The 12,722-nt window shown below is 59.9% G+C and overlaps 1 protein-coding gene across 3 annotated transcripts in view; it reads right to left on the minus strand.

The window, feature by feature from the left end:
• AGAP3 (ArfGAP with GTPase domain, ankyrin repeat and PH domain 3) overlaps window positions 1-12,722 on the minus strand; it is a 158,191-nt gene that overhangs the window by 90,204 nt on the left and 55,265 nt on the right. For all 3 annotated transcript variants that reach the window (XM_063324143.1, XM_063324144.1, XM_063324145.1), the window contains exon 2: window positions 6,108-6,166. In XM_063324143.1, coding sequence (XP_063180213.1) covers window positions 6,108-6,166 — 59 coding nt within the window. The remainder of the gene's footprint in view (window positions 1-6,107; window positions 6,167-12,722) is intronic.

A 12,722-nucleotide genomic window follows, 5' to 3' on the forward strand; every position in this document is an offset into this window, starting at 1 on the left:
AACCACACTCCCAGTGCTCCCACAAAGTCATCCTAGGGTGGGTGTTCAACACACCAACACGGCCATTCGGAGCACCTGCCTGTACTGCCCTGCGGAACCCGGGGCCTGGGGGTTTCTCCTCAACCGAAGGTTCACTCTGCCCCACCGAATACGTGACTGCAACAGACTTCTTGTTGCCCAGCAAACCACCCACCCAAAAGCTTTTGTAGGCATCCGCCTTCTCTGTCCCCACCACTGGTTAGCACGGATTGTGGGGACTTGCTGTTTCACTGGGATTTAAGATGTCTGGTACACCTACCAGACAGAAGCCACCAGAGATCCCTGTGCAGACTTCCCAAGGGGCTGCTGTTTCTGGAAAATCCAAAATCCCCTTCGTGTCCACGGCTGCTTCACAGCAAAGGCACAGTGACACCGCAGCGTGTGGCAGTGTGCTGATGACCCTGCACCCTTCCTAGACCCACCGCTGGACCAGGCACAAGATTCAGTGGGGGTGTGTGTGTGCTGGAAATACCAGAGTCTCTAGGGAGATGCCGGGGAGTGTATTTCTGCGTAAAAACTCCCAGGCAGAAATACAATATCTTTATGATGAAAATTCCAAGCAGGCACACAGCATCAAAAAGCTAATAGTGTTCATGAAAACAGCACATACCCTTACAAGAAACAAAATCAGAATCCCAAGTCCCATCACGTGTCTCCAAGTGTCGCCTGGGTGTCAGAAACCAGCACAAGGGGGTGGCAGAGCTCTCTACTCATCTGCTGTCACGGGAGAGCCCCCATCCTAGGCACCAGCAAGCCCAACCCCTGGAAGCGTGACATGGCACTGCTGGCCAACCCAGGGAAGAGCCCGCACAGCTGAGCGAGGACCGTCTCCTTCCAGAGCTCCGCAACCTCACCCCGTCCACAGCCCACCCGAGCCCCTCCGAGTGCCAGGGACGAAACCTGCGCACTCAGCCCAGGCCCAGCCCAGCGGGGGACATGTCACCCCAAGACCTGAGTCACAGAGTCACAGACTGGTTTGGGTTGGAAGGGACCTTAAAGCCCACCCAGTGACACCCCTGCCCTGGGCAGGGACACCTCCCACCAGCCCAGGTTGCTCCAAGCCCCGTCCAACCTGCCCTTGAACCCCTCCAGGGATGGGGCAGCCACAGCTTCTCTGGGCAACCTGGGCCAGGGGCTCACCCCCCTCACAGCCAACAATTTCTGCCTCACATCTCATCTCAGTCTCCCCTCTGTCAGTGGAAAACCCTTCCCCCTCGTCCCATGGCTCCCCTCCCTGCCCCAGAGTCCCTCCCCAGCTTTCCTGGAGCCCCCTGAGGGACTGGAAGGGGCTCCAAGGTCTCCGCGGAGCCTTCTCTTCTCCAGGCTGAACCCCCCCAGCTCTCCCAGCCTGTCCCCACAGCAGAGGGGCTCCAGCCCTCCCAGCATCTCCGGGGCCTCCTCTGGCCCCGCTCCAACAGCTCCGTGTCTCTCCTGTGCTGAGGCCCCAGCGCTGGAGGCAGCACTGCAGGGGGGTCTCACAGAGCGGAGCAGAGGGGCAGAATCCCCCCCTCGCCCCCCTGCCCACGCTGCCGGGGATGCAGCCCAGGCTGCGGGGGGTTCTGGGCTGCCAGCGCACGTTGGGTTTTGTCCTGCACGTCAGCTCTCCCCGTCCGGCCTCAGGCTGTGCCCGCTCCCGCACTCCCCGGGCCGGGGAAGGGCTTGGCCAGACCCTGCTGTCCCTGATGCAGCCGCTCACACCAGGGGACAGGACCCAGAGCAGCGCTGTCGGGGCAGGACCTCCAAGAGCCCACAACACACACTGGTAACTCTTCCTCATGACATCTGAGCACGGGCCACAAGGACTTCTGCTCCAGCCACTGGCTTTTCCCTGCTTGCCAAGACCTACTCCCTGTCTCGGCACTCGGGGACCGGTGGCAGGTCCCGCAGACACAGCCGGTGGCAGGCGGCGGCACAGGGCGCACATTCCATGCTGCCAGAAGCAGCCTAACTGCAGTAGCCCAGTGCTCGGCTCTGTGCTGCCCACAGGGACCGTTCCCCCGCACCCATGCTGGCCCCCTGACTGTGCCGCTGACACAGCCTGAGCCTTTGCGGAGCAAAAGGAACAAACAACAGGCCCACACAGCCCCACACGGCCACAGCAGCACCAACAGACGCGCGGGGCCAGGAGAGAGGAGCGTCTCGGATCATCAGAGCTGCCTCTGCCACCTCAGAGGCTTATGGCCGACCTCTTCCAGGCAAAGGGATGAGCTCGGAGAGTGAGTCACCACCAGGCAGGTTCTCCAGCTTTCAGTGGCGCTCGAAAGCCCCAGGTCCTGCCCTGGGCCACCCGCATGCTCCTGGCGAGAGACAAAGAGGTGCCGGCCCTGCGGCGGCGGGCGCCCAGCCAGTGCAGACCGTGCCGCAGGAGCGCAGGAAACCCTCTGTTGTGCCGGCACCCCGTGTGCCCGCGCTGCGCGGAGCCAGCGAGCGGCAGGACCGGGGTGCCAGCAGCCCAGGACTGGGAAGTGCAAATCAACACACTCCCAGGGGCATGCCTGGGCCGAACGCATTGCTGCCAGGTCTGTCACCCGCAAGTACAGATCACACACGGCACGTTTAGGCAGAGAACGTGTACCAGGCTGCAGACCTCACAGGTACCGCACACGTGCCTCTGGGGCCAAGTGATCTGCGGAGACATGAGGGCCACACAAACGCCGTAGCCCCTGTTACGAACAAAGGCAACACCCCATCCTCCGGCCGAGCCCTCCCTGCCCCGCTCCGATGGCAGCATGAGCCATCCGGGATACAGAGGTGGAGACAGAGAAGCAGCTGCGGGGACCACCACGCAGAGCGGGCAGCTCGGGGGCTCAGCTCTGCCCAGCCCGGCCACAGCTCCAGGCACCGGGGAAACCTCTGCAAAAGGAGCAGCTCCCTGAGGCCACCTGGCAGCCAGGACACCACGCAACATCCGAGATTGAACGCTCCAACGGCACTCAGCTCTCTAAAACTTGGAATGGAAGCTGCATTCTTTGATTATAACCAAAATCCTGACCCATGTCTTGCTGAAATACACTTCTGCTTTCTCTTACCCTCATCCGTGTTATAAACAAGCTCAAACAGAACTGACAGCCCTGAGGAACACCACACTCAGAGGCAGAAACCGAAGTAAAACGTGGTGTGCAGGCACCACGGAAACCTCTGTACCAAGACAGGTTGGGAGAAGGAGGGAAGGCAGCCCCTGCGCGGCCGGGGAAGGTTCGATATTGCCCCGGTTCGGGTCCGGGGGACGAGTCCTCGCCAAGAGGGGTCATTTGTGCCGTGCCCACAGGGACGGCAGCTTTGCAGGAGCCGCCGCCTTCTCTCAGCCACAGCCTCCTCTCAGCCTGCAGCAGATGGAGGAAGCTTCGGGATAAAATTGAGGTGGGAAAAACTGCTGAACGTAACTTAAATACATCAAGCTAATAAAAAACCTTGGAGAAAGTACACTGACCACGTGTGGTGCAAATGGGAAGATGAGCAGGGAAGAAAGCGGTAAGATCCGCGCCTCCTGCAGGAGAGGTAAAGGACACAGCTCATTCCCGCAGAAGGAGGGGGGATGCAGGCTGTGGTCAACACTTCATGGACCATAAAACAGAAGCCCCCGACGAGTCCGTGCTTTTCCATACTAATGGAATTATGAATCCTGGTTCACAGGCTCAGTGTAGGTTTCCCCTGGGGACACGGACAGGTGCATCAGAGACAGAGCGGGCGCTTTGTGCAAGCCTCTCCCACCACAAACAGCGCGCTCTGCCATTTACCAACAGACGCCGCCTTTGCCCTGCTCTAGGATGTCTTTGGTGTCAGGCACGTTTGTCACGGGGGCAGGTGATGCACTCGGTGAAGCATCACACGGGACCGAGGACTGGGTGGCTCCGTCCCAGGAGCCGTTTCTGCCGCGGAGATCGGTGCCTGGCCTCGTACCAGCTGGGACCTTGTTCTGTCTGCAGCACCTCCTGGACGGAGCATGGCTCCAAGGATGGGGCCAGTGGGGCTGAGGCAGTAGCCAAGGGGAGAGATGCTTGAACACTGGAAGGGAGCAGAGCCTGGGAAGGTTTCTCACTGAGTCTCACCCGTTTATTTAGTGATTCCCGTACGGACTCCAGGACTCCACGTGGAGAACCCTTCCATACCACCGTAACCTGGTGGTAACTCGGGACGCTCGCTTGAAGACCAATCTGTCTGCAGAGACCTGGGGAGAAGAGCTGAGCCCCGCGATGGACGGGGATGGCGGCACCGCAGGGGTGGGCGAGGGGGAGCCGAGGAAGAGAGGCACCTCCTGGTGCTCCCCCGGGCCAGACGCAGCCATGCGGAACAGACCCCTTAGAGACCTGCCAGAAAGCTCGGGACCTGCCCGGCTTTCCTTGTCCCTGCTGGCTGACCACCACCCCAGACCCAGCAGGGGCAGCTCCTGCCCGACGTCCTTCCCTTCGCAGCCGCAAAAAGACGAAATCCCGGACGGGCAGCCCACCGCCCACAGGTCTCCAATGCTGCTGGCTGCTGCAGCCCAACCCGAGACGCGATGGAAAGGGCTTCAGCCAGGACTCTGACAGGCCTGCAGGCTTTTGGGAAGAGCTGCATCGGCCAGATGAAACCCCAGAGCAACAGATTCCCGGAGGTCACGGAAAACATGGGAAAAGGATTGTGCTAATTGAGGAAGAACTAAAAGCTTTGGGTTTGTTTAGCTTGCAGCACTGTTTTGCAGCCTGCGGAACGTTAAAATGTCAGAAGGCAATACACAGAAGAGCTGCAAGAATATTTTTGAACAGACATACATTTTACAAGCCAAACTAACAAATGAATATTCAAGGTTTGTTTTAATTTTTACTTAACTGCAGATAAGAAACATTGTGGCAGCATGGTGCTGGTATGTTTTGCAAAAAGGTTTCTTGTTTCTTGGATTAAGACAGAAAAAAATTAATCTTGAAAGGGCTGAAGGGAGACAAGCCAACAGTCTTCAAAGGGAGTGAAAGGCTGCCACGGAGAGTACCAGCAGAGCGGAGCGGTGGAACAGATTGCCGAGGTCCCCAAGAACAGCCAGCCAGACACCCGGCAGTGCTGCGGCGTCCTGCCGCCCCCACGTCCCTCCAGCGCTAACCCAGCGCCGGCAGCACGGCCGCCGAGGGTGCCCCAACCAGCCCAGGAGCTCATCGCCAGCAGCACGGAGGTCCCGCTCCCTCCCTCGGCCCAGGCTCGGCTCCTGCCCCCGGTGCTCGCCCGCCAGCTCGGCTCCAGCAGCACACCCCGTGCCAGCTCACAGACGGCCCCGGCGAGACAGCGCAGGGCCACCAGTGATGACAGGCCACGGGAAACGTCCCCGTCTCAGAGGGGCCGCACCCCGAGACCTGGCCCCCTCCCTCGTCACCCTGTCCCACACGAACAGGCTGTGTCAGGGCGAGCGGGGGCCGAGGCAGCCCCCCTTACCACAGACCGTACCCCACATGTACGTGATGGAGCCCAGTAACGACGTGCCCTTGAAACCTGCCCCGCGCTGACAAACCAGAGGAGCGTCATCCCCTCTCCTTGGGGGAACAAAGCCCCAGAGGTGAGGGTTTGGTCCCACCAGCATCCCTCGCGGCAGGGGCACCTCGGCAGCGTGTCTGGGAGGTGGCCAGCAGAGGCCAGGGAAGCACCAGCACAGAGCAAAGCCAGCCAGGCTCAAACGGAGAGGTAACACCTCCCAGGTGGTAACTCCCACGCTTGGACGGCTGCTCTGAGGGTGATGACCACGGATGAATGCCCGAACCACCGCTCGGGATCTGCCCCTGCTTCTGCTATGCCAGAAGGTCTAGCCTGTGCAGGACCCGGTCAGGAATGACAGCTCGGCTGTGGCCAGCAGGAAGGGTCAAGTGCTCAAATATTGCCTTTCGACCTTCACATCCCAGTGCTCTCCCAGATCAACACCCCCTTACAAGCGGGAGCCCCTGAGAAGCCCTCGCCTTCCCCCAGCACGGTGGCAGCCCCAGCTCCTCTCCCCTCCGTGAGGCTGACGCCCCTACGCGCTTCCAGTTGGACACATTAAAACATGGGGTTTTCCTGGGGATTTGGAGAAGCAGCAGAGAACCAGGGGTACCAGAGGCGCGAGTACTCACCACCTTCAGCTCAGGCACCGAGCGACTCAGGGTCCATTCCTGGCTGTTCACAAACGAATCTGCAGAACAAAAGGAGAAATCATCAGGTCAGCGTGGTCTCCCCCGAGACCCTAACAGGGATCCTGCCGCGCTCTCCCTGCTCCCTCCAGGCAGGAGATTTATGGCCGTTTCCTCCCACCTTGTCTGCAGACACGAAGCTGCATGAGGTGCCGATGCTGCGGGTGCCCGGGAGGCTCTGCCTGCGCAGCTCGGGACGGGGAGGAGCGGCCAAGCCGGGGGCAGGAAGGCGGCAGAGCCCAGGCACCACGGGCTGGGGACCCTCCCTCCCGCCCTCGGGAGCACAAAAAGCCCCACGGCATCCCTCTCCTCGAGGCACGAGGGAAGCACCAGAGACCAGACGCCTTTCGGGGGACACGTGCTGTGAAGGACCCCACAACTGAGGGCCACCACGGCGAAAGCAGTGCCCTGAGCGCCGTGCTCCAGCTACACCACCCGCCTGGCGTACGCAGTGCAGATAAAGCGCTGAAGGCACATTATAATCTATGTTCATGATTGAAAGTGAACACAATTAATTATGTGTACGTTATGTAATTTGCAGAACACTGTAATAGGCTTAAGAAGGCTGTAACAGTCAGGCAGGGCTTTGAGCGGCGCAGGGAACACCCTCTCTCCTGCCACAGAAATCACAAACGCTTCATTTACATCCAAACAACCTCCAGAAGCTGGTCAAACAACAGACTTCCCAAATAAAACCAGACACACCGGCGGAGGAGCAAGAGCCTGGAGAACACCTTGAATATCAGAGGCAGCCCGCAGCCACTCCTAACAAAGCCGGAGCCCTTCATTTGCCTTGGACGAGGAAGTTCACCCTCCACCCGAAGGCAGATGGCTACGGGGCGGGGGGCGAAACAAAGGAGCAGCACTCACTGTATGTTAATAGCGTAAAAACAATAAAGGACTTTTGGAGACCGGAAACCTGGGGGAGCACCGCTTCTTCCGGAACCTGCAATAAACCTGATGAATTCGCTGCCGCAGACGACTGCAGAAATGGAAACCTCAGATGGGTGCGGGGAGGGGACTCCATGAGAGCACACCACGGCCGGCCGTTAAACATGACGGCTGGGCACTACGGCTGCTCGAGTCACCCGGGGCCACAGCAGGATGAGGATGGCTCTAGAGCTGCCCCGCTGCCCCATCCCGCCCCGGCAGCTCCTCCCGGCACCACCACCGCGCTCCCAGTGCCAGCCCCAGCTCTCGGCGCCTGCACCGGCACTGCCCAAACCGGCCCGGCAAGCTGGCGGCTGCAGGTCTCTGCCGAGTAGGTGTTCCACCGAGTAGGTGTTCCACCGGGGCCGTGCCAAGCACCGCAGGCTGAAACCAAGGCACTGCAGGAGATGCCACCAGAGCCAGGCGGGATGAGAGAATGAGAATGCCAGGCTGCTCAGCCCTGCCAGAAGCCACTCAATGGCTTCTTCACCCCGGATTATCTTCCTGCCCTCCCAGCTCCCGAGGGAAGGCTGGACACACAATGACTGCGACCTTAGAATCACAGAATCACAGACTGGTTTGGGTGGGAAGGGACCTTAAAGCCCCCCCAGTGCCACCCCCTGCCCTGGGCAGGGACACCTCCCACGCGCCCAGGTTGCTCCAAGCCCCGTCCAACCTGCCCTTGAACCCCTCCAGGGATGGGGCAGCCACAGCTTCTCTGGGCACCCTGGGCCAGGGGCTCACCCCCCTCACAGCCAACAATTTCTGCCTCACATCTCATCTCAGTCTCCCCTCTGTCAGTGGAAAACCCTTCCCCCTCGTCCCATGGCTCCCCTCCCTGCCCCAGAGTCTCTCCCCATCTCTCCTGGAGCCCCCAAGACCTTCTCTCTCCCTGAGGCTAACGCCGTCTCTCATCTCTCCCTGCCTCACCCCGGCAATCGGGGGGGGACACGCAGTCCAAAGCTGCGTGGGGAAGATGCTCCGGTGGCCGGTGGCCAGAGGGCTCGCAGGGGGCATGCCCTTCATGCCAGCACGGCCACACGCTGGTCCGGCGCTGCTCGGCCTGCACGAGGGGGAAAAACATGATCTGCCACCGTGCCTTTATCACTGCGCTGTGCAGCCACCCACAGGCCACAGCACATTTTCCCATCATGTCAGAAAAGGGCAAGAATACAGTGCTCATACCTAGCATTTACCATTCATATATTAATTTATTAACACTTCTTTTTTAGAAGCTGCAGACAAATAAAACACAAGTCTGATGCAGTAACACAAGGTTATTTATAACCATCGTGAATGTTCTTACGAAGAGTCGCTTCCTCATGCTCTCTGACTTTCACCTATCCTTTCTTTTTTTAGGCAGAGGTAAAATCTTTATTAAAAGAACTTATTAGTTAGGTGGAAAATGGTAAGTTCTCGAGCCCTTCTGAAAAGGTAAGAGCACACCTGTATTCCCAACTGCATTTCTTGGTCTGAGAGAGGCTGTCACCGCACCCGTAACCTCTGCTCTGTCAGCTCACGGCCACGGCTGAAGCACCACCAGTACTCTCCCCTTTCCGGGCGTTCCCTCCCTCCGGACGGGACCAGGCTCCACGCTCGCACTCTTTCACTGCACCTACCCTGGTCTTCAACCTCGGCAAACTGGCAAAAACCGAGCAGGTTTTTCGAGGGGTTCTGAATGGAGCAAAGCCAAATGCACTCGCTGACTTGGCCTTGGGAAAGAAGAGAGGCAGAGAGAGACCTGGAGAGGGCAGGCTCCTCTCCTCTGTTCTCGGGTGCTCAGGACAGAGACACCGTCCAGATTTTTGCTAGTTCCCCCCCTTGCTGACTATACAAACAGATCTTTGTCTTTTAATTAAGGTTCAGGAGTTTGTGAACATCAGTTTGATTTTTGATTGCTGTGAAAGCCTCCGAGTAAATCACAATTGAGTAACTGCGACGCAATGCCAATTTAACTACATTCAGCCCTACAACACGTTAAATCATTATCATTAGCACGCTTAGGCCGAACACCAACGCACAACCCGCACACCTCTGCTTATCAGTCAGCGCCCAACGCGTGCCACGTCTGGATTTCAGCCCAGCCCACCAGCCGGCGCCGGTGACGGACCCAGCACGTCCCAGCCGTCACGCGGCACCGTCACCCCGCGGTGCCGGAGCAGCCCAGACACCGCTGCACCCGCACCGACTCTGCTCAGCAGCTGCCGGAGCTCCCGCAAACCCTGCGCCCCAGCGACAGCCCCAACGGCACCGGGTCCAGTTCTGGGCTCCCCGGTTCAAGAGGGACAGGGAACTGCTGGAGAGGGGACAGCAAATGGCCACCGAGATGCTGAGGGGCTGGAACACCTCTCTGATGAAGAAAGGCTGAGGGATTTGGGGCTCTTCAGGCTGGAAAAAAGACAGCTGAGGGGGATCTCATCAACACTTATAAATACTGAAAGGGGGGGGTGAGGAGGATGGGGCCAGGCTCTTCTCAGTGGTGCCCGGGGACAGGACAAGGGGTAACGGGCACAAACTTGACCATGGGAAGTTCCACCTCAACACGAGGAGGAACTTCTTTCCCCTGAGGGTGGCAGAGCCCTGGCACAGGCTGCCCAGAGAGGTGGGGGAGTCTCCGTCTCTGGAGACATCCCAACCCCGCCTGGACGCGTCCCTGTGCCACCTGCTGTGGGTGACCCTGCTCTGGCCGGGGGTGGGCCGGGATGGGCTCCAGAGGTCCCTCCAACGCCGGCCAGTCTGTGACACTGTGACACTCTCGCTGTCACTGCTCACGCCTGTCCCGCGCACCCGGCACCCACAGACCCACGGGTACTGGACCCCCCCAAGCTGAGCGGGGTGAGCCACCCCTGCCCGGCCCAGCTCACTGTCGCCAGACCACGGCTGCTCTTCGGCGGCAGGCGGGACGGGGCTGTCCCTCCCCGGGGCAGGGAGCAGGGCACCGGGAGGAGGGCACCCACTGCAGCTGCACCACCACTGCTGGGAAATCCACTCGCCGCTGCAGCTGGGCACCAGATCTCTGCTCTGCCACCGCCGGGAGCAGGGTGTCCTCAGCCCCTGCCGAGGGAACGCTTCCCCATCCCAGGGGCGGTGGGGATGCTTCAGCCCAGCAATGGCTTCTGCTGAGGGCTGGAGGGAGGCAGGAGGCTGCCCAGCATCGCTACCCGAGAATGGCCATCTGGATGCGGACCGAGGGCTGCCCAGCCCGGCGCTGCCATCCCCAGCCCCGGCTGTCACCGGGGAACCCAGGAAGAGTAGGAACACGGTGAGAGTCCACGGCACTGACCCGACGTGTTTGCAGCTGCTGACTTCAGCTCAGGGATCTCCTGTGGCTTATTTGTGTCTATTTAGTAAACCTCAAAAAACTCTCCTTTGAGTAATTGTTCTGTCTCCTTTTAAAACCATATAAAATTTCACTTCCACATCGCTCTTTAGCAAGGAGTTTCAGGAGTATAAAAAACCCACTTTGAAAACCCACTTTTCTGTTTTAGGCTTGACCGCACTGGATGCCCCAGAGGCGGTGGGCCCTCACCAGCCTGACCAGCACCGCCCCATCTTCCACTGCAGCCCCTCTTCTCCACACTGCGGAGCCCCGGCTCCTCGTGCAGAAGCTGTTGTGCACCTTCCACCCTCCCTGCTGTCCTCCTCCCGTCCCTCCCGTTCAGCGGAGGAGGACACGGCCACTGCACACGTCGCTGTGTGAAGCATCTCTCCCACAACCGGAGGAAGGCAGACAGCAGCAGTGGAAGGTCCCACGCGGCGCCAGCGCCCACCCCTGCCCAGCCCCATTGCAGAGAGCCAGCTGTAACAACAAGGCACTCTACCTGCGGTGTTTCGGGGTCGAGATACCCCCCGCATAAGCGCTCACAGACGTATGGAGGGACCCACTCTGACTCCACTACCCAGGAGGGTAAAAGCAAGAGCTTGCAGACTACGCGACCAAAGGAACAGAGACTGAGGTGGACGTGGCCTTCAAGAAGCCACAGAACTCCTTCACAATCGCCTGGAAAAGTGACTGAGACACAGATCACAGAATGGTTTAGGTTGGAAGGGACCTTAAAGATCATCTAGTTCCAACCCCCCGCCAAGTTCCCCCTGTGGCCCCCTCCAGAGCCAGGGTCCCAGGTGTCAGGATCAGAAGACCCTCGTGTCCACCCGCCACCTCGGGCCTGACCCGCACACACAAACCCTTCCGCTAACGAACTGCTACAAGAACAAAAGTGTCTCTCGTTCAGGACATCCCACCTGACTTTAAACTGCTCGTAGGGAGCACCACCACTCCTCCCACCGACACACTCGCCCCTGTCCTTCCCCGTTAGCCGAGTGAGTGGAGCTGCCCGAGTGTTTTCTGCCGTGAGGATGAGGGACGAAGGCAGGCAGTGCCTGGGCAAAGCAGAGGAGTGAGCTGAGGAGGCCATGCGTGTCCTCACGCCAGGCTAGGCACGAGTCCTCTGCCTGCACCCCGCGGCATGCCAGGGAAGCTTCCCAGCTTCCGCACGAGTGTCGAAGGAGCGTCACAGTGTCCTGCAGCACATCCGCCAACGCCGCTTCCCACGACACCCAGCTGGCTCCACAGCGAGCCAGTCCTGCGGAGAACGGCGGCTACTGAGGAAGAGCACTTGGACTAGGCTCCCCTGCACGCCTGGCTGCTGGGACCGGCCAGGCTTCAGCTCTGGCTTCGGACGAGCTTCCTGCAGAGTCTGGGGCTTCTCTGGCGGTGCCTGACAAGTGGAAACTCCTCAAAACCAGGAGGCGTTAGTGTCAGCTTCCCCAGATTATTCAGTTAATACAGCAGTGTTCTCACACACACACCTCTAGCACTCCCAGCAGACCACAGGGAGACACTTGGCTTTGGTTGTCAAAAGGAGGAAAAATAAATGCCTTCAGCTGCATCAACCAGCAGCAGGAGCGCGCACCTCCCCCTGCCCGAGGAGCGGGGTCCAGAAGGTGCGGCAGTTCCTGCAGCACCTGAAGAATCGCCATTACTAAACACGAAGCCTTGACTTGCACCGTTCCCATCTGCCACCTAGAAAAGGTACTCAGGACCATCAGGACCCTCAGCCAACCCAGGACGGCCGGAGGATCTGGAGCACAACCCGCCTTCTCACGTCAGGCTGGGGTCCATGCCACAGCCGAGCCTTTCAATTCTGTCGCTGTAACTGGCCCTGGCTCCTTTTCACACCCCCGCTGCCCTGCTCCCGGGGCACGCCGATCACCCTTCTCTCACCGCGCAAGGGGACACACACCCCCCCGCGCTTACCACGCTGTCACCCGGTGACCCCCGGCCAGCCCTGATGCGCCCATTGCCAGGCCCAAAGACACCGGCCAGCTCTCACATCGCCCCAACGCCCTGCGCCCCGCAGCCGCCTGCGCTCGCAGGGACGGCTCCGACGCTCGGTGTTCGGATAATTCTCCGGCACAGAGCCCCCCCACCCGCCGTTTTCTAGCACTTGCTTTCCCCTACCAGCAGCAGCTGTGCGCGGATGACACCCACGGAGCTGTCGGAGAGGCACCTCAAGAGCAGTTTCCCAACCACCCAAAACAGCCATAGGCCAAGCACCCGGCTGCCGAGACACGCTGACACAGCTCGCTGATGTCAGCTTTGTCCATCCCCAGTGTCGATTGTTTGCT

Source organism: Chroicocephalus ridibundus, chromosome 2 (genome assembly GCF_963924245.1).
Source record: "Chroicocephalus ridibundus chromosome 2, bChrRid1.1, whole genome shotgun sequence".
NCBI classification, from domain to species: domain Eukaryota; kingdom Metazoa; phylum Chordata; class Aves; order Charadriiformes; family Laridae; genus Chroicocephalus; species Chroicocephalus ridibundus.